The sequence below is a fragment of the Rhinatrema bivittatum genome, chromosome 5 (assembly GCF_901001135.1).
Source record: "Rhinatrema bivittatum chromosome 5, aRhiBiv1.1, whole genome shotgun sequence".
NCBI classification, from domain to species: domain Eukaryota; kingdom Metazoa; phylum Chordata; class Amphibia; order Gymnophiona; family Rhinatrematidae; genus Rhinatrema; species Rhinatrema bivittatum.
Genome location: NC_042619.1, coordinates 50,555,879 through 50,578,200, shown reverse-complemented (window position 1 = coordinate 50,578,200; position 22,322 = coordinate 50,555,879). Strand labels below are relative to the sequence as shown.

The window sequence follows — 22,322 nt, the reverse complement described above, 5'->3', positions numbered from 1 at the left end:
CCGGTAGCCGACAGCCCGTGTGCAGGAGATCGCTCCAGGACTCCCGCTGGACCACCAGGGACTTTTGGCAAGTCTTGGATGGGTGAGGAGGGTGGGGGTTTGAAGTAAATTAAATTTAAAGTGTTAGGATGGAGTTTTTTTTGGGAAACGAATACATATGTAACTAATGGACGGATTGGGGTCCCCTGAGAACGGATGCAACGGATTTGGGTCACGACGAATACAAATACCGAATGGGATGAATCCGTCCTTGCTGCACATCCCTAAAAGAGGGAGAAAGAGTGAAGTACCCTTCTGGTGCTATCTGAGGAGTTAAAGGATGTCTAAAGGATTTCTTGGAAGATATTAAATCTGGGACCAAGTTCTGATTGAATATTAGGACGTTATACATTCTAACCGCTTTCAGTGAGAAGATTTAAGAATTAAATTAGGGAGGTAAAGGAGGACTGAACTAACTTCTGTCTACATAATCTGAGGAAAATGAGTAAGTGGGAGAAGAAAAAATTTCAGTATAACTAAGGCGGGCTTCTAAGGTGATTAAGAGACTTTGCTAGAAGATGTAAAGTCACAAGTTTATTCTATCTGCTGTCTTATTATTTATTGCTGCTAATCAATCGAATAAGAGAAGTGTAAATATTATTCAATAATCTGATCAAAAAATCAGTAAAGAAGTTGGAGACCATCATTCTTCTCCTGTGTATTTATTGGATGCAAAGACAGTGTAAAGTGGCAGTGTTGTGAACCAAAGGATGGAGACAGGGCTTGATTGCAAAGAAGCAGGGTATAAGAGCTATTGTTCGTCCTCACAAATGGGAGTCTGGCTTCAGATACTAAAGCTATCCGTGGAGCAAGGAAGAAGTATATAGAGACTGTGTAGATGTTTGAAGCAGAAAGAGTCCATCCTTTATTTTTTTCTATGTGGCCCTGGATGCCAAGTAAAGGATCCATCCCACCCAGGGATTATATTAGTAAAAAAATTTAAAAAAAAGCTGCAGTTCCAAAGGGTTTTTGCCTTTTTTCAAGTCTAGAGTCTAACCTAGTTTCCATTCAGTTAGATATTCCTTTGAATAACTATTGTTATGCCTGTACATGCAGTAGTTAAAAAATGAAACTTTACACTTGGCTATCGATTTAACAATTATCAGAACTACCCTAGCTATAGAAATAAATGTGCCTCCTATTAGTCCTAAAAAGGTTAGATAAGGCATATTGATCTGACAGTAAACACAGCCTTAATGGCAGTAACCATTCCAGAGCTGACAAAAAAAACAAAACCAGATGTCAAAAAAATGTTGGCTCTGTGACCTGCTTTTTATATGGCTTTGACTATGTTGTTTTGCATAGCTTTATGTAACTGACTTTTAAGTACATTCAACACAATTCCTTGTGAGTCAGAGAGCATTTATTTACAGGTTAGATTAGGAATTTTCATAACCCTTTAAAATGACACTTTATTTCATTGAATACTGAAATAGCTACATACATACTCAGTGAGAGCTAGCCCAGTGAATCCTGGTTGGTGGTGTTAGGTGTTTCAGGGTCTTCCCTTCAAAGGAAAACAAGGACAGAGTCTGGAGGAAGCCAGGGATCTTGGTAAACAGCGGCTCAGAAGGTAAACTCAACTCACTCAACCCTCAAGTGGTGTGTTCATTCAATGGCATTGCTGTTCCCCATGGATTGAACCCACAAGTGCAGGCCACAGCTGGGACTTAATAGTCTGAGAGTACCTGAAGGCACAAGCAGGTCAAGGCTTTGGGCTTAGGCATGGATCAGAAGTCAGAAGTGGATCAGGAATCAGGGACCAATCAGAGAGCATTTCCACAAGCAAGGCCTTAGAAGGCTGGACAAGCTTCCAATTAGGGGACACACCCAAATATGATCTAATTGGGAGCTTTTGGGGGCATGGACCACCCCTGCTGGATAGATTAGGTGATGCAATCCTAATCCTGAAAGTCTGCACCCCCAAGCTTTGAGGGTTAGCAGTTCAAGACCTACTATTCCTTATAGCAAGCCCACCATATAAAAAATGCACTAATTCCTAGAACCCAAGCAGCAACAACTCTACCTATAAAAAGGCTGCAAAGAAAATATTACACTGAGACCTAGAACAGCATTACTATTCTTCTCAGCAGAGAAAAAGCGTGTCCTAGTGGTCAGAACTAATGACTCAAGTTATTTATTTTCCTGGTGAACTGCCACTTTAAATTGCAGGCCTGGGAGAGCGCAGCAGAAGGATGCAGAGGGAGCCCTTCAGGCTGGGGACCCAGCCTGGGCCCAAGTCACTTTTAAGTCCATTGGACCAAATTGGCTGCTGATGACAAGGAGGAAGAAGAGGTTCATCATGGTGCCAACTGACTGCCCTCATCAAAACTGTGAGCAAGTTCAGAACTCAAGGGTGGTACTTCATATATGCTAATATACGTTATGAAATCAGTATACAAGATGTGCTGATTCATGAGTTTTGAATATGCTTGTGATGCCAACACACAGATGGAACAGAGAAGTGGTAACTACTGAATGATTTCCCAATGTTCCTGCAGATCTCCTCTCCATCTCTCAGCCAAGTCCTGCACAGCAAGAGGTGTGGCCATGCATCTTCTAGGTCTGGTGGTACCTCCACTCAGGCATGCGCCCTCCCTCTCCTGCAGGTTTTGTTTGGTTTTTTTTTTTTATCTGTGCAGGCCTTATAAGGAGAGAAGAAGGAGGGGGAGGCAGCAGCAGCTGGGCCAGTATGTAATATTTTATCAGCCATTGTGGGCTGTATGGAGGAGATTTGGATGCTGGGAGACAGCAGCATTGGTAATGGCTTGGCTAGTGGTCCTGTTTGATTTGGACAGCACAGGACATAGGAGGAGAGAGGAAGGGTGGCAGTGGCAGTGGCACCTAGTCCTGGATGTCTTTTTTATCTCTGGCTGAAACAGGCCATATGGGGAGGGGAATGGGAGATGGTAGTGGCCATTGGTTCTTCTTTCTTTGGCGCTTCATGACCCATATCCGGAGAAAGGAAAGGAGAACTGTAGAAGATATTAAATGTTTCACTACTGTATGCAACTAAATATGAATATTGAATGCACAAGAGGGATGCTGACCTGTATGTATGAACAGAAAAGCAAGATGAGGAATTTTCGACTAGAATGACAATACGTTCCCAGATTAATTATTTAATTATGTATGTATGTATTTATTTATTTATAGATAGGCATTTTTATACCGGTATTAGAGGGGACATCATACCGGTTCACATTCTAACAGCAGGTTTGAAAATACATAATAACAGGGACTAAAAAACGGGGAGAGGGATCACACAAGGTACAGAGCAGAGGTACAGAGCAAATGCAGGAGAAGATTCCTTAACATAACGTGAATGTCAATAATAACCGAAATGGATGAAAATATAAAACATAACATGAATATCAATAAAACCGATACTGATGAAAATATAAAACCAAAGTAAATGCAAGGGTAATAACTTAATAGCATGGTTATATATACAAGGTAGTGTCATAAGTGGAGGACAAAGATACAAGGGTAACATCATGGCTGCATGATCGTATGTACAAAGGATACGATGAATAAATGGAGAGAGGAAAGGTAGACTGCCTGTATTTGATCTGCCTGTTGACTTAAGAGCTATATTAAGAGCTGTATTTGATCTGCCTGTTGACTTAAGAGCTATAGCTTTTCTCCACAAATAATAAAGTAAGCTGCCCAGGTGTATGGGACAGAAAAACAACCCAAGTCTGCATGGAGATGAAAACAACCATCCAAAGGGCAGTTTATCTGGCAAGTCAGTTCACAGAAAAGCGCTGACACTGCAGGACAACTCGGGAGTCAAGAAGTTGTAGGACCCAGAGCAGACTCTGGTCTGGGGTCACCAAGCAGCAGGAGCAGTGAACCTCCTGTTGGGAAAGGGGGCCCAGCACACTGAAATGAAGAAACAACCCCATCTGTCCTGCTGCTTGACTAAGCATGAGCGGTTTACATATGCATGTCTGGGCTGTTGAAAGCAGCAGGGGAGAGAGGGCAAAGGGGGGAGGGAGGGTGATCAGCAGAAGAATTCCATACCCACCAGCCAAAGACGACACCCAAGGCATTACCCCTGCCCCTCCCTGTGGTGAGGCAGAAGAAATCCTGAGTCCTGGGAGTCTGCTTGTAAGAGAGTCTTGCTGGTTACCTGGCTGCTCTTTTCCAGGGCTGAGGCAAGAACGCATGCTTTCTTCAATAAAGTCCGTCTCTGAGACATCCATCCAAGAATGCTCCAGTGTGAAACAGAAGGTAATCTCCTAAGGTTATGGGGATAGTTAGCTAATTATATTAATTAATATACTCAAAGTAAGCTGAAGTCTCTGATATGTTTATGTTTACTAAATGCATAAACATGTACTGTGTTAAGGACTTTAGAAGCATGTGTTTATTTTATTCTAACTGCTAAACCTGAAAAGTCTGACAAATAAAAGTCTGATTCTATGGAAAAATCCCGTGGTCTTTTCTGAGTTATTTGGATTGTATAGGTATAGGAGGTGATAGAAGTATTGTCTGTTGCACCACCCTTCCTGATAGGTGTGGGGGAGGGAGAAAGAAGTGTGCAGTGCCAGACGGTTTACAAAACACCCTTATTTTGCTAACAGAACAGTCTAATGACTCCATACAACCTTTACAAATGCTGCAAAATGCAGCTGCCCGTATTATCACCGACACAAGCCGCCATGATCACATCACTCCAGCTCTTCAGTCTTTGCACTGGCTACCCGTGGCTTACAGGATAATTTATAAATCTATGTCGCTGATACACAAAGCCATTCAAAACAGAGAAATACATTGGTTCACAGATCAACTACAATTCAAAACGTCTTCCCGCCCTACGAGATTCCAGAATTTAGCTAAATTAAACATCCCTGCACCCAATCTGACTAAACTCTCTAGTACAAAAGAACAATCTTTCATCATTGCTGGATCAACAATATGGAACACCATGCCCTCTGAATTACGCCAGGAACTCTGTCACAAAAAATTTAAACAAAACCTTAAAACCTGGCTATTTAAAAAAGCCTACTATCAATAATCTGAATCCTCAACTACTCTTCCTAACGTCCACAATCTATCATATATTGTTTATATGCTATTAATACAAAGTTATATACTGTATTGTATTCAAGTTACCATGTTATATTGTAAAGCGCAATGCTGAATTACTGTTTGTATGTAAACCGAGGTGATGTTATTTACGTACCCCAGTATAGAAAATCTATAATATTATCCCAAAAATTTTGGAGCTTTAGGAAACTCCTAGAAGAACCAGCCCTGAAATTACTGCTAGAAATTTGCCGTAGAGTACTACCTTTTTGCAAGGCTTTGATAACCTGGTTATTTCATATCTGGATAGGTTTATATTCTATTTCTTTGAGGCTGCTCTTTGTCAGTTGTTGAGAGTTGGATGTATCCTTTACACCTGTGCTTATTTATTTATTCTTATTTTCAGGGGACTTTTTGTTTATTTATTGTATGATTGCCTATTTATTCCTTATTATTGAAAATATTGCTAATTTTATGTTATTACTATTGTGCCATACTTAACTTAATGCATCACATGTGAAGTGAGAAACAAATCCAATATATATACTAACCTAAATCTGTATTAACCTGGAAGTATTATGGTACAGTGGCTATAGAAAGGCTACACCCCCTTCCAAAATGTTCACCTTTTATTGCTTTAAAACCTGGAAATAAAATGCATTAAACAGCATTTGTTCCATATAGTCACACATCCCGCCCCACAAGTACCAAGTGAAAAATATATTCCAAAATTCCTTGGAAAATGAAGTAGAAATAAAAACATGGAAAAGGTTGGTTGGATAAGTCTGTATTCCTCTTCTCTTTCTATAGTAATCTGATTCACATGATAACAGGATACAAACCGCACTTCCTGTAGGCTCTCACTGTTGGGTAGTGCATTCCACAGCAAAAACCCAACCATGAGCACCATGGAACTGTCCAAAGAACTCCAGGACAAAGTTGTGGAAAGGCACAGATCTGGGGATGGGTATAAAATAATTGCAAAGTCCTTGAATATCCCTCGGAGCATGGTTAAGATGATGATTTTTTTTTTAATCTTTTTTTTATTTCAGCAGAACTTGAAACAATACATTAGACATCACCACCAGGTTTATATGTTTCATGACAGAGAGTAGTCATAATAAACAGCAAAGAGGTCTTGCAATAACATTAACAATTACAGTCTGCCCTTTTTCCTTTTTAAGACTTCTTTCCCACTTATCAGTTTTAGGACAATGATACCCACTTTCCTTTAGTTATTCATACTTTACATGCTGCCCAGCCCTTCACTAATCCTATCCCCCTTAGTAGTTCCACTCTTCCTTTCCTCACACAGCCCATTCACAGACACTACATCCCATCTACACGCACACCACTCCGCTAAATGTACAGATTTAGCTATTGCTTACTAGAATGGCATCTTTCTCCTTTTTTAGATATCAGCTGTGTCTTTCTCAGTACAAATTATACCTTGTAGTAACCAGGTATTTGCAGAGACAATTATACTACTCCCCCTTAATGGCAGGGGAGGCAGTAGGCGGAGACCTATGCCAAGAAACCGTGTAGTTCAGAGAGGCTAGTCTCTGCTGCTCATGTAGCAATAAAATCTCATAGAGTTTTGCCCACGCCTGAACATAATCCTTGGAAGTTGAGCGTTGATGATATAACACATCAATTCTTTCTATCACCATTAGACCAGACATTTTTGCTTGCCATAAAATAAGCGCTGGGTGAGCATCTTCTATCCATTTTTGAAGCACACTTTTGCAGGCCAGTTGTAAAGCCAAGTAGATAAATAAGTTTGAGCCTTTTTCCAATGGCGATATCTCTGCCCCATCCCCTAAAATGAGCACCGTCCCATTCTTAGGGATTTTGAATTCAATGCATTGTTCCACTACAAATAAAATACCATTCCTAAAAGAAATTATCTTTGTTCAGTCCAGTATCTTATGGATCAGAGTACCGTTTTCCAGTTTATAACAAGGACACATCAGTGTACTGGAGTTTCATGTGGCAAGCAACATCTATCATCATCGATGTATGCAGAGTTTAGAATCTTGAATTTCATTTCTCTCAGGCTTGCATCAATGTTGTAACTATGCATCAGGTGAATGCACCTCCGAATCGTAGTTATTTCAGAAGATAGAACTCTGCTCCAATATTTACTCAATCCCATAATTGTAGAGGAGGTGAATGCTTTTTGCAAAAGTTATACCATGACGATATAGAGTTCCATCCTTCACTTAGCTCTTGGATCTCTGTGGAAAAAGTATAATCCTTAGTTAGTTCCTCTTGCAACCAATATAAAGACTGTATATAATGCCTCACTTGTAAGAGAACAAAGAACTGTCATTTGGGTAATCCACATTGTGTCCAAAGCAACGCAAAGTCATGACATGTCATAGTGTCATTATCAAACATATCAATCTAGAAAAACTGGTAGAATATGTGATGAAGATATCAACAAACCAGAGAAAAATCACATATATCCAACATAAGTTATTGAATTAGGTACACCCTCATATATGAACTATTGTACACATTCGCTGCCACAGCGTTTTAACTATTGTACACTTATTGCCAGTGATTATCAAACATATGTCAAAGGTAACTGAGTCCAGCAGTTCACCAGCTTTGAAAAATAAAATGCGGCCTGGGTTTATTCTCGAGCTGGCATAAATTGCTTATTTCCACAAAGTGGAAGAAACATGGAAATACTAGTTGGTAGCCTCCCTTTCTTCCGGTCCCACCTCCGTGCCGAAGCTACAGGCCAAATTAGGACATTGTCTCATGTTATCTTATTCATAGGTGATTCACTAGCATGCAGCAAGTCCACGGACAAACCATATTGTTCACCATGTCAGTCACACAATATTTATATTTACCTTGACACCATTCTCCCATAAAGCGTAACTGACAGGCTATATTGTAGTTCTCAAATTTGGCAGTTCCAGATCACCTTCTTCCTGGAGATTCAATAGTTTATTAAAACTTATCCAAGCCTTTCTCCCTCTCCATATGAAACTAATAAAACAGGTCTGCAATGACTTTGTATCCAATCGCATTAGCCAGGATATAAAGGAGCATGTGTAACCTATATAATAGTTTGGGTAGTATTAACATTTTTAATATGGCACATCATCTACCCAATAAGGAAATAGGATGATCTTTCCAAAGTATTAGTTGTTTTTTTTATCACTTGTATATTATCTCCTGTGTTCAATTTATACAGCTCAGTTGGGTCGCAGGACATCAATACCCCCAGATATTTTAATTTCCCCGATGCCCACATAAACGGGAAGGGACCCTGCCATAATTTTTGCATGTTTTCATTCAATGCCAATGCTTCAGATTTAGTGAAATGTATTTTTAATCCTACAAAAGCTTGAAATTCTTCAAGAAGCTGCTGAATCAATGGTAAGTCCCAAATTGGATCTCCCAGAAATAATAAAATGTCATCAGCAAACATAGCAACTTCTAGAGTCACTCTCCCAACTGAATACCTCAAAAAGCCGGATCTCTCCGCAACTTGATAGCTAAGGGTTCCACTGCCAAAATAAAAAGCAAAGATGAGGGTGGACATCCTTGCCTAACCCCTCTCTGTAGGTGAAAGCAATTTGTTACATTACCGTTAATAAGTAACCTAGCTGATGGATTGTTACAGAAAGTTTTCAACCAGGTCATAATATTGCCCTCAACACCATATTGCTCTATCGCCCAAAACATATATTTCCATGCAATTGAGTCAAATGCTGTTTCATCGCCCAGACTAAGAACTATGGCCTTCCTATTCTGTGTTTGATATAATGCAACTATTAATTTTCTGACATTACGGACTCCATATCAGCCTCTAACAAACCCAGTCTGGTCCAGGTGCACCACATCTGAGAGCACAGAACCGATCCTGTTTGCTAGAATACTGGTTAGTAATTTTAAGTCAACATTAATTAGTGAAACAGGACACAACTCTGGCCAGTATGTTAGGGCAGCAAGAAGGAAGTACCGGTAATTATTCAAGAAAGCTGACCCTAGATCTATTTAAAGTATGCAAAACACTCAGGAGATACAGTAGCCATGTAATAAAGTTTTGTGGTGTGACAAAACTAAAATAGCAGTTTTGGCTTGAATGCCAAGCATTACATTTGGTACAACCCCAACATATCACATCATCTAGAGAGCACAGGACTGCTTCTATGGGCAAGTCCAAAAGTAAAGCAGGATAGCATTGCCTGAATTTTCAGGAAGGCTCCTTACCCAGTAAAAATGTTGCTAACAGTAATATTGTATGGGTTTGACAGTTGCTTGTTTTTTTATTGTAAATATTACTACCCTTATCATAAGGATTGGGGGTAACTACAAGAACGTCCTTTAAGAGAAACTTGGGCTGACCTACTCGGTGTGGCAGATATTGCCATAAGAAGCTTGCTGGGCAGATTGGTTGGACCACTTTGTCCTTTTCTGCTGTCATTACTATGTTACAACGCTACTGTGAAAAACAGTGATGGCAGCATCATGCTATGAGGATGTTTCTCATTGGCAGGGACTGGGGCACTTGTGAGGATGGGAAAAATGTACAGAATGAAAAAAAGTACAGAAATGTCCTTGAGGAAAACCTGTTGCCATCTGGAAGAAACCTGAAACTGGGATGGAAGTTCACCTTTCAACATGACAATGACCCAAAGCACACACCCATAGACCATAGCTACACTGGAGTGATTAAGGAATAAGATAAATGCCCTTGAATGGCCCAGTCAGAGCCCGGACTGCAATCTAATAAAAAATCTATGGCATGACTTGCAGATTGCTGTCCATCAATGTTACCCAATGAACTAGACAGAGCTTGAAAAGTTTTGTAAAGAGTGGTCTAATATTGACAAATTTAGGTGCACAAAGTTGATGGAGACCTATCCCAACAGATTCATAACTACAATTGCTGCCTAAGGTACTTCTGCCAAGTATTGACTCAGGAATGAAGACTTATCCAATTGTTAGATTTCAATTTTTTTTAATATATATGTACTGTATATGCTTTGACCTCCAATAAAATATTTTTGTGCCCTGAAAGGTGTGGAGTATAAATAGAAAAACATGCAAATCTGAAAAATTAACACAACAAATTTTGAAAAAATGTTCATGGGATATGGACTTTCTATGGCTACTGTACCTCAGACTGTGGCCTGTTCTACCTGTGCTGCCATTCCTAAGAAGGTTTCTGAAAGAAAAATGTGCTTGATTTATTTACTCAGTGGAAACTTGTTTAGCAAACTTCAACTTCAAAGCCATATTTTTTCTTAAGCTTCGAAAAATGAAAATTTTAACAATTACATCTGTTATACAGTCCGATAATATAAAAAAAATCTGTATTTTTTGGGATATATCTAGGGACTTTTGTTTTCTGTTTTTATATTATTTTTCATGGAAATTTCTCGATGTTTATTATAACTAACAAAAATGGGGAGAAAGCACAAAAATGGGTGAAAATCAGTGGGACTAAGACAATTCATTTTTTTCCACTGCTTTCTCCCCATTTTTTGTTAGTTATAATAAACACCGAGAAATTCCCAGGGAAAAAAAAATTAAAAACGAAGGTCCCTAGATAAATCCAAACTTGAGGGGGTTTTTCAAAATACAGACAGAAGTCAAATTTCTTCCTGCAAAACCAGGTGGCGAAACACATTTGCCTCCAGTTTAGGCACCGCACCACCTGATTCTCCCCGGAACTGAGGTGTTGGGGACAGGAGGGGGGCGCATCGGACGACAAACACTTACGGGCAAGAGGCCAATTACGTAACGAAAGTGAAAGTTCCAGCGTTTCGAGCTGAGCTCCACCGCCAGGCGCGCGTACAGTCGCGCGCTTTACAACTGAAGTCCGACGGCTTGCGAGCGCGCCGGCGCACGGGTCTCTTCGGGGTAGGCTCCACGCCATGTGACGTCAGAGGAAGGGAAGAAATCCGGCGACGCGCAGAGGCCGTGGCGATGGAAGCGGTCGGCGAAGAGCTAGGTATTGGGACGCGCCGCGGTGTGGCTGTGTAATGTTGTAAAGCCTGGTGGAGGGCTCGCGGGCAGCCTGTCACCGGGGGGCTGATGACCGAGACACACGCTAACCTTCCGTCTTGTCTGTCGTATGCTTACTGCTCCGCGGTCTTGATCCACCAACTCTCCCTGGTTGTTGTTGTTTTTTTTTATTTTTCTCTTTACTTTTTGGGGGTTTTGCTTTTTTTTTTTTTTTTTTTTCCCGTGCCAATGTTTCTTAAAAGAAAGATTCTGACATAAGCCTTGAGCCCCGCCTCTTGTGCCCCCAGGCTCAGGGAGCTTTCAGATCCTTACGGATGTTCTCTGGCTGCGCCCATTCCGGAGCTCCAGAATTAACATTTACAGCCCGGAGACGTTTTGGGGTAATCCGATGTACGAAATTGGGAAAGGGTGAAAAAGTTGACATTTTCTTGTGACTTCAAAATTCCTTAAACGTCTCACTTATGTTCAGTGCCAGATTTTAACTACCGGCACTAATTTTAAGACGTGCACCGTCCTTCCCGCATCAGTTGCTTGCGGCTGTCATGGCACCACAATCTGAAATACAAGGACCACTCAGCTGAAATACTTCAACCTCAATCTCATTTGAAAATCAGATTGGAAATTGTGCAGATCTCTTTACTGTCTGTAGAAATGAAATGTGTGGACGGATAGTCTTCATTCGAGAAGATGTAAAACTTGGTTGCTTCACGTCTAGGTTTCTGAGGGTGCATAATAGCACAGTAAAGTATATTAACAGAAGTGGCAGTTTAAAATAAAAAAAAATCAAATTGTTGAACAGCAACTGTTAAATAGTAGGGAAGTTTGCCAGGTATTGGAGGCGGGCTACTTTTCCATGGGCCACCCTGTATTATGAAATCTATTAATTTAAAGCAGTACTAATTTTTAAATTCCTTGAAATGTTGTCTTTTTTTTTTCTTTTATGTAAAATACACTTTTGATATAATTACATTTTTCTGGAATAAAAAGTATTCATCATTTTCTTATGGGCCATACCTTTTTGAGTTTGCTCTGTAGTAATTTTCTTAAACACTTCAATTGCAGTGGGGAAAAGGAAGCAAGTTCAGAAGGTTTCAGATTGGTGGCCTAGCGTGATGTGACAGAAAATTACCACTGGGTTTGCTTATGCTTGTAGTTATAATTATCTTAATTAAACATTGCTCCATAATGGTGAGATGGCCTAAAAGCAAACAGTTTTAAAACATTTCCAGAATCCAGTTCATCGTCACTATCATAAGAGCATAAGAAATTGCCATGCTGGGTCAGACCAAGGGCCCATTAAGCCCAGCATCCTGTTTCCAACAGAGGCCAAACCAGGCCACAAGAATCTGGCAATTATCCAAACACTAAGAAGATCTCAAGCTACTGATGCAATCTAATAGCAGTGGCTATTCCCTAAGTCAACTTGATTAATAGCCATTAATGGACTTCTCCTCCAAGAACTTATCCAAACCTTTTTTGAACCCAGCTACACTAACTGCACTAACCACATCCTCTGGCAACAAATTCCAGAGCTTTATTGTGTGTTGAGTGAAAAAAGAATTTTCTCCGATTAGTCTTAAATGTGCTACTTGCTAACTTCATGGAATGCCCCCTAGTCCTTCTATTATTCGAAAGTGTAAATAACCGATTCACATCTACTTGTTCAAGACCTCTCATGATCTTAAAGATCTCTATCGTATCCCCTCTCAGCTGTCTCTTCTCCAAGCTGAACAGCCCTAACCTCTTCAGCCTTTCCTCATAGGGCCATACATAAATGTAAAATTTATTTTTGGTGGCATTGTTTCCTGAATACTGTAAGTTGTTTGTGAAATCTTGGATGATATGAATGTCTGACTGCAATAAATCTTGCCCCGTACACAAACATAGAAACATGACAGCAGAAGAAGACCGTATGGCCCATCCAATCTTCCCATCCATCCAATTAATTTAGCTTTATAATTCCCATCACTTCCTTAGAGATCCCCCTCTGTTTATCCCATGCTTTTTTTTAATTCAGATACTGTTTTTGTCTCTACCACCTCCACTGGGAGGCTGTTGCATGCATCTACCACCCTCTCTATAAAGAAATATTTCCTAAGATTACTCCTGAGTCTATCCCCTTTCAACCTCATCACATGATCCCCTTATTCTAGTACTTCCTTTCCGTTGAAAGAGGCTCACCTCTTGTGCTTGGAAACCTTTTGAGATATTTGAATGCCTCTTTCATATCTCCCTTATCTCGCCCTTCCTCCAGGGTATACACGTTTAGATCTTTGTCTGTCCCAATAAGCTTTAGAACGAAGACCACCGACCATGTTAGTAACCACACTCTGGACTCACTCCATCCTGTTTATATCCTTTTGAAGGTGTACACAGCATTCTAAATTAGGTTTCACTAGGGACCTATATAGGGGCAATATCACCTCTCTTTTTCTGCTGACCATTCCTTTCCTTATGCAGCCAAGCATCTTTCTGGTTTTTACTGTTTCTTTATCCATCTGTTTGGCCACCTTAATATCATCCTATACATTCACCCCCACATCCCACTCTTCCTTTATGTGTATAATAATTTTACCTCCAATACTGTAGCTTTCCCTTGGGTTTTTGCATCCTAAATGCATTACTCTGCATTTTTTAGCATTAAATCTTAGCTGCCAAGACCTTAGGCCTTTCCTCCAATCTTTGCTAGATCCCTCCTCATGTTTTCTACACTTCCTGGCTGTCTACCCTATTACAGATTTTGGTATCATCTGCAAAAAGACAAACCTTTCCTGACAATCCTTTCATTATTTTGCTCACAAAAATGTTGAAAAGAACTGATCCAAGGACTGATCCCTGAGGCACACTGCTAGTATCACCCACCTCCTCAGAGAAAACTCCATTTACCACTACCCTTTGTCACTTCCCACTCAGCCAGTTTTTAACCCAGTCATTCACTCTAGATTCCATACCAAGGGTGCTCAATTTATTTATAAGTCTTATGAACGGAACCATACCAAAGGCCTTGCTGAAATCCAAGTATACTACATCTAGCACTCTCCCTTGATTCAGCTCTCTGGTTATCCAGTCAAAGAAATTGATCAGATTCATCTGACAAGATTTACCTCTGGTAAAACCATGCTACCTCTGATCTTACAATCCATTGGATACCAAAAATTGCACTATCCTCTGTTTTAGCTGCGATTCCTTTAGTTACACTTTGAAACACAGTGGTCTGAACCAATGTTTCCCAATCAGGGTGCCTTCAGACCTGATCAAGTGTGCCATGGAAAAGTTGCCACTGCTTGATGCTCAAATCCAGGCCAGCACCTGGGCTCTGTTCTCAGCATCTCACAGAAACAAGTGACACCAGCAGGGGATCTTAAAGTTGTAGGAGCTCCTTTCTGAGAACATGTAATTATGCATGCCTCTTCTTTCTAACTACAGCCTGAGTCCTAGAATTTGGTAATCAATGGGCAGCATGTAAAGCACGGATAGCCTGACCACACTTTGTTTGGCACATAACAGTGCACACAGCATCTCCTCATCTTCCCCGCCCTGAGTTTTCTCCTTTGAGTTTTTCCAGCCTCTGTCATATTCCCAGACTGAGTGAGATGTGAAATGTATGCATGGAGTGTACTTGATGTGACACATTCTGAGTGTTGGGTGCAGCAGCAGCAGTGGAGGAGCTCTTACAACTATGTGTGGCTGCCAAGGTAACTAACTGAGCGGCTGCTTGCACTTCACTGACTTCTTCTCCTGCCCTTGTATACAGAGGGAACGGGCTCATTGTGATGAGCTCATGTGTGTGCTGCCCCTCTTTCCCTTTGTTTTAAAGTTTGGAAGAGAGACTGGTGGGCCTTTCAGGGCTTCCCTAGCTCTTCATTTGAGGCTTCTCCATGTCCACACTGCCCCCTCCTTGGAGGTTGGTGTGCCACACAGCATTTTTGTTAATGTAGATGTGCCTTGGACTTGAAAAGGTTGGGAAACACAGGTCTGAGCCATTTCACATTCAAAAAGAACACAAGAGGTTAGTTCTATAAGTCAGTAATATTGAATAGTAATTAGAAGGTGTTAGCTTTTATTTATTAACAATGTTAATAATAATAATAATATTATTATTACCAATGTTAACAAGTACGTGAATTTCTGTACACTCTGTTAAACATTGATACTTTGTAAACCGTTATGATGGTGAAACCGAATGACGGTATATAAAATTCGATAAATAAATAAAATTTGTCTTTTAGTAGTTTATGTTTTTATGTTATGGATGTAGATGTATGCATGTGTTTTTTGTAATTGATATATTTTAAGGTTCTATATGTTTTTTTTGTAATGTATTTTAATGTCACATATTTTAAACTTTTTATTTGTGCAATTTTAAAGCTCCAAAGCATCATAAATCTTTGCACAAAGTGAAGGGGGTAATAAGTAACGTAACTATCATAGTTAATGATAGTACAATAAACTTAAAGAGAATAAAACATAAAGCAAGCAAAAACAAATTGTTTCAGTATTGTCAGCATCCCATTAAATAATAAACAATTGGAAAAGGGGATGTAATTCTGGGAAATAAGGGAAACAGAAAAAATACAGAAAGGCTAATAGCAAGTAAGGGCCCCCTTCTATAGTAAATAGACTCAAATAACTAAGAATCAGACGGGACAGGAGAAGAGGTAATCATTTTCCTAGCATTAAGGAAGGATTGCAGCTGTTCAGGAGCAAAAAAGACAAAAGTGTTAGATCGCATATCAAAACATTTACATGGGTAATGTAAAACAAAGGAAGTACCTAAGTCTAGAGTATCCTTCCTGAGAGCTAAAAAACCTTTCCTTCTCTGCTGGGTGGATCTAGATAATGTCAAGAAAAATATGGAGAATTTGCCCACAAAAGGGAGAATTAAGATTCCAGAAACATAAGGACATTACTTTAGAAAGATCCAATTCGGATATAAAGGACATAAGCAAAGTAGCTCTATCAATTATTTCCTGACCAGATGATTCAAGAAATTCTGTAAGACTCAAAGGGGGAAATTGATTCCCAACAGAAGGATTTACAGGAGAAGAAGATGGGAGGAAGGTTAGCTTATTTATAGGAGGAGATACTTCAAGTGGAATACTTAGAACTTGATGAAAATAGTTCTTTAGGTAACAATCGGAAGTTCACCCAAAACCTTTGGAAAATTCTAAGATTGAACTGACGACAAAAGTTCTCCATTAGTTCCAGCCTACGAGACAGAGCACCACTGTCCCTTATAGAAGAAGACTGGATAGTATGAATCTTCCCAGTATCCCGTTGGACAGCTTCGAGTTGCCTAGAATGCTTGTGAATAGTGTTTTCACGGTGCATAACCGTGGGGTCCAGTTTGGAAATCACCAAATCCCCTTTAGAGACAGATGTGGACAAGATCTTGGAGAAATTCTTTGTAAGTTCCCAGAGAGATTCCAAAGTTATAACCGATGGCTTTGCTGGCATCTGGAAAAGATCCTGCATCTGTGGAACCGTCAAAGAAACAGAAAGCACTGAAGATGAAACCAGTCCTCTTCCCAAACCAATGTTGTTGGAGGACAAATGGGAAAGGACTGAGCCAGAACCACCATGATCACCAGAAACAGGAAGAGATGAAACAATGGACAAAGCGACGTCTTCAGCTCCCACCTGCACAGATTCCACCAAAGGATCGCTTGCAGGCACTCTAACGACATCATCAGAAGGCAAGCGTCTGTCAGCCGGCGGAAGAGACTGTTTTCAGGGGCTGAGGGAAACCTCATCCCCTGGAAGCGCAGACGTTCCCTTGTCAAGGGCTTTGAAGGGGGTCCACGGCAGACGCAAAGGTAGCGATAAACTTGCTGGTAAGAAGGGTTTGGGGGAAATCCCTCCCTTCCCCTTCTTCTTTGGAGCCATGAAAGGAAAGGAAGCAGGAAACAAATGAGCGAGGAGTAGCATAACAGTAAAGCATCTAGCGACTCGTGGCCATCTTGTCCCCAATGTTACATATTTTAATTGTAAATCACTTTGATATAATTGTATGAAATGTGATCTCAAATTTTATTAAACTAAACTAAGGGGGCAAACCAAAGAAAAAGAGAAAATAAGGAAATAAGAAGCACAAGGAATGCAAGAGATTAAGAAACACAACGTAAAATTCCAATGTTTATTTAAGCCAAACTTTCAGTCTGGGTCAGACCAGAGACTATGCAGAAACATAACTATCTTTCATGCTTGCTTTTTTTTTTTTTTTTTAAAGGAAAATAAAAAATGCTTTATGGGATAATTCATGACTGATTCTGTGATGTCATGTTATGTGGTGAATAAACAGTGTTTGGAAGTCACTTGTGCCTTATGTGACAAAGAGACCAGGTGCAATGAGATAACTCTGGTTAGCTGTTTTGACTGGGTTGGTGGTGGTTACCCATAGCTATAGGAAGATTAAATCATGATAACTGAAAATCTTTTAACATGGATTATATATCTGTCTAAATGGTTTAGCTGCGATATTCAGTGACTTATGCGGCTAAATTCTAGCTTAATAGGTCGGGGCGCTCCTGGGGCAAGCAGTAGGGGGTCTGGGGAAGAGTGGAGTTATCCACAAATGAGTGTATATCATAGTATATTACCACTATATTTATTTATTTATTTATTTATTTATTTAAAATTTTTATAGACCGACATTCATCAGGGATATCACATCGGTTCACATTGTAACGCAAACAGACACCTGGGGAGGCGTTTTACATCGAACAGAGTTATATCAACAATTTATAACAAATTAACAAAAGAACAATTGAGGGGGGGGGGTAAGTGGGGGAATATAAGGAGGGGAAAGTAACATTGAATGTTAAATGTTAAGAATAGGCTTTACTAATATATATAAAATAAAATAATATTATAACAGTATATACATATCCAATATGAGGCGATGATATATTAAATAAATTTGAGTATAGTTTGAGAGGAGAAGGGGGCAGAGGAACCTAGGGGGGGGGGGGGGAGAGGGAAGGAGGGTAGAATGTGTAGGGATTGAATGTTATATTTAACATTATATTATAGAAAATGTTTATTGCATCCTCAAGTACAAAATGTAAAACATAATCAAGCAATTTTTAAACAAGAATCCACAAGGAGTGGAGTTAGCCAGTTAACCGAAAAGTGGAGTGGAATATAAATATATAAATAAATAACCTAACCGGCTAACTGGCTGCTCTGTAGGAAGGTCTAAAGTTAGCCAGATATACCTATTTGGCTAACTTTTAAGATAGCTAGGTATATTCAGTGCCACTGCTGTACCACTAAATATTCTGCTTAAGTTAGCCGGATAGGTATATCTGGCTAACTATTAGCCACTCAGTGGCTTAATATCAACCCCATTTATTTTATATTTAGCTTAAACAGCTCAAGATGCCTGCTGTACATGAATTTCCTGTCCTGTCTATGGTGCTGATGCTTTGATGACTAGAATGTGTTTACATTGGACCTGTTTAGTTTTGCAATCTGTAATTTGATAATATTTTTACTATATTTGTCTTGCTCTTGCTTCTTTTCTCCTGTGAAAGGTTGCTGTGGGGAGGTTGGCTCAATCTACAGGGAAAGCCCTGTTAAGTCCTCCCCGACAGCTGGCAGGACTAGGCTGGTCAGAGACTGATCTGGAGCTCCACCTGTTACCAGCCCCTTTTTCCTTGTGTTGAGCCCTTGAGTTCCGGGGGCCAGCAGGACTTGGGCGTGAGTCTCGAGGGAGTTGCTAATAGTGTTGGTACCAGTCATGGCTAGGGTCAAGGTCCAGGCTGAGGTCAGAGCAAGGATGGTCAGAGTTCAGTCTATGGTTGAAATCTGGTAGTCAGTCCGAGAGCAGGTGTGGAAAACCCTGGGACCCTGGGAAAGATGAAAAGCACAGGGCAGGAAGGACGAGGCAGGCTGGGCTTGGAGAGACGAGGCACGCTGGATCAGGAATGCAGGAATTAGCAACTCTCTCTGCAGGGAATGCAGGCGACCTGTTGCTGAGTCATCAGTTTGTTGCACAGCTGGGGTTTAAATACCCAGCCGTGTGATGCCATCTCCTGGCACTGGCTGAAGAGGTTCCCTCTGCGGGACCTTAAAGCTAGACGCGCGCTGCATGTGTGTAGATGATGCCCAGTGTTTAAAAAAGTGGTGGCGACCCTGCAGCGAAGAGGGGAAGCCCATTGCGGGTTTGGGTGAGTATGCCGGCTTGCTGGGGCATCCTGTGAGCTGGCAAAAGTAACTTTACCTCCCATTATTAAGCCCCCTCTTCAAAGTCTGAGGCTTTGACTTGAAGGGAAATTGACAGTGGCACTGTTTCATCAGAAGGGGGATCCTGGAGAATGCTTGCTGGCTCCCAGTTCTCCTCTGGACAATAATGTTTCCAGGCAATGAGATATTCCAATTTGTTGTATTGTCTATGTGAATCCAAGACTTTCTCTACCTTGAATTGCGAATATTCTTCGGCAGAGATTTCTGTGTATTTTGGAGGTCTTCAAGATCGCCAGGAGACTACTAACATGTGGAACATGTGAATTTTCAAGGTAATGGGCAGTTTGAGTTGATGCGTCTCTGGTCCAAACTCTCTTTTTTTTTTTTAAATTTATATTTTTATTGAATTTATTCAAAATCCAAACGGAAACAAAGAAAATACAAGATTACCCTTCTTCACAAAGAAAATCTCCTCATCAAAATGCTTAAATCAGGTCACAAATCTCAATTCCTCAAGTCCACAATAAATGGGGGAGGAATACAGAAAACAATATCTAAAATAATATTTTATAAATAGTAAGAGAGAAGGAGGAGTTAGGGTATAACTTTAGTTGTTCAGTCTGGTTCACCCTAAATAATCCCAGTAATATCTCAGGACTTGTCTGAGATAAATGTTTCTAGATGAAGAGGGTCATAGAACACAAATTTCCTATTCTGGAGGGAAAGCAAACATTTGCATGGAAATTTAAGAAAGAAAGAGCTTCCTTCTCTTTTGCATTTCTTGTGATACGTCAGGGAAAATTTGTGTTTTACGACCACAGAAGAAAATGTTTTATTCAAGAAATATTTTTGAAAAACAGTCTCTCCCTTTTTATCGAAGCCGAAAGAAACAATTAAAGTTGCCCGAGTTGGGACTAAATCAATAGAGGACTCCAGGAAGGCTGATGCATTCAGGCTATCCTGCCGGGTTGCCTCTAATAGACCATCCAAATTTGCTTGTTGCTTGGGCAGATGATAAATATTAGATAGACATGGAATTTGATCTTCTAAAAAAAACCTCAGAATATCTTTCAAGTATTTTTTATACAACTTGATGGAAGACAAAAGCCTTGTAATAGGAAAATTAAAAAATGTAAAGTTTTAACTTCGCATCAGATTTTCCAAAACCTCTAAATATTTTATAGAGGATATACCCGCATTTTGAATCGATGTTAACACCACATTGATATTGGAAATAAAGCTTGCCAATGATTCAAGTTGCTTATTTTGCTCATCAAGCTTCACTCTCGTTTCAGCTATAAAAGTGGGCATCTGAATTATATTTTGGGTTACTGTCTGATCTAATTTAGCTACCATCTTCCAAATTTATTTTTTTTATTTATTTATTTATTATTTTTGTTGTACCGAGTTTCATGATAGGCATCACATCAACCCGGTTTACAAATAACAATGTGTGTAAAGTATAGCGTAACGTAATAAATATTTCCAATACAACTGTGAACTTTAAATACAGAGAATCAATTAAAAGGTGTGAGAAAGTTACAATAAAACAGGGAAAATTAACTTGGAACTGGAAGAGGGGAGAGGTTAAACAATGCAATATTTACATATACATATACATATATCTAAAACAAAAACCCATCCATAAAAAAATACTTATTGACACTCACAAACCCTCGTTTCCAGGCCTCCCATTCACATTTGTGGGATAAATACTTCTGAGGCAGAGGCAGCATTTATGCTTGTACAGATTTTAAAGGTTCTTGTATTACAATGATTATACCTTGTTTTTTGAATATTGTACACATCTTGCTAGAAACGCCTTTCTTCAGCACTGTTTATATCATAGTACTGATCTATATGTTTCTCAGCATAATCACTTTACCTGGATAATTCTAGTACATCTGTGTTACGCTAACCTGTGATCTATCACCCTCTAGATAGAAAACATCTGAGAGTAGGCCCTTCTGAAATAGTGCCTGTACTTCTTTACCTATACAGCACTTTTCTTGCTAGAAGCCATTCTGGACTAAACCTATAATGTAATGCATGCCAGTGTCAAAAATGCCTCTATGAATTTTATTTATTTATTTATTTATTTTGGGTTTTTATATACCGGCATTCGGGAACGCAGTCCCATCATGCTGGTTCACATAGAACAGGGGTGCATCAAAAACATAAACTAAGAACAGTGGTGCGGAAAATGCAGTTACATATAACAGGGAGATTGGAACTTGGCAGAGAAAGAAGAGAAAGGACAGGTTATTAATTCAAACATGTAAACAATAATGGAGATGGTTAATCATGGTGTAATTGGAGATAAGGATTGGCGAGGATGAGATATATTAGTTTGAGTCCGGGAATGCTTGTAAGAATATCCATGTCTTTAGTCTTTTTTTGAAGGTTGAGATGCATGTTTCCAGTCTGATGTTAGAGGGGATAGAGTTCCATAACGGTGGAATGGCTGTAGAGAATGCCCGATCTCTTAGCGTGATGTGTCTGGTGGATTTGGGCGGTGGTACCTGTAGTGATCCTTTGTATGCATCTCTTGTCGGTCTTGACGAGTTATGTAGTTGGAGAGGGATCTGTAGGTCAATGGGAGCCAGTAGATGGATATTTTTGTATGTGGTAAGAATGGCCTTGTATATTATTCTAAAGTGTATGGGTAACCAGTGGAGGTTCTTTAAGATGGGGGTTATGTGATCCCTTCTCCTGGAGTTTGTCAGTATTCGTGCAGCTGCATTTTGTACCATCTGCAGCGGTTTGGTGTAAGAGGCGGGAAGACCAAGTAAGATGCTGTTACAATAGTCCAGTTTTGAAAAAATGATTGCTTGCAGTATGGTTCTGAAATCTTGGGCATGGAAAAGAGGTCTAATTCTTTTCAGCACCTGTAGTTGGTAGAAACAGTCTTTGGTTGTTTTGTTGATAGTAGCTTTGAAATTCAGACGATTGTCAATTAGGACTCCTAGGTCTCTCACTTGTGTGATTGTTGGTGTGTCTTGCTGTGTTGGGATGATGGTGCTGTTCTCAGGGGTGATGAGTAGGAGTTCTGTTTTGCCTGAATTTAG

The 22,322-nt window shown here is 40.0% G+C and overlaps 1 protein-coding gene and 1 long non-coding RNA gene across 6 annotated transcripts in view; one reads left to right on the top strand and one right to left on the bottom strand.

Moving 5' to 3' along the window:
- Positions 1-6,048: 6,048 nt before the first annotated feature.
- Positions 6,049-10,958, bottom strand: LOC115091943. The gene is made up of 4 exons (XR_003856847.1): positions 10,822-10,958; positions 10,217-10,264; positions 7,938-8,018; positions 6,049-7,310 (listed from the first exon to the last, which is right to left on the bottom strand). It is a non-coding gene; the product is annotated as an uncharacterized LOC115091943 (long non-coding RNA).
- Positions 10,837-22,322, top strand: part of SLC36A4 (solute carrier family 36 member 4) — a 155,974-nt gene continuing 144,488 nt past the window's right edge. The window contains exon 1 of one of the 5 annotated variants that reach the window (XM_029602311.1): positions 10,837-11,053. In XM_029602311.1, the coding sequence (XP_029458171.1) occupies positions 11,029-11,053 (25 nt within the window). In that variant the 5' untranslated portion in view covers positions 10,837-11,028. The remainder of the gene's footprint in view (positions 11,054-22,322) is intronic. The other 4 variants (XR_003856846.1, XM_029602312.1, XM_029602308.1 and 1 more) reach the window with 4 other exon arrangements.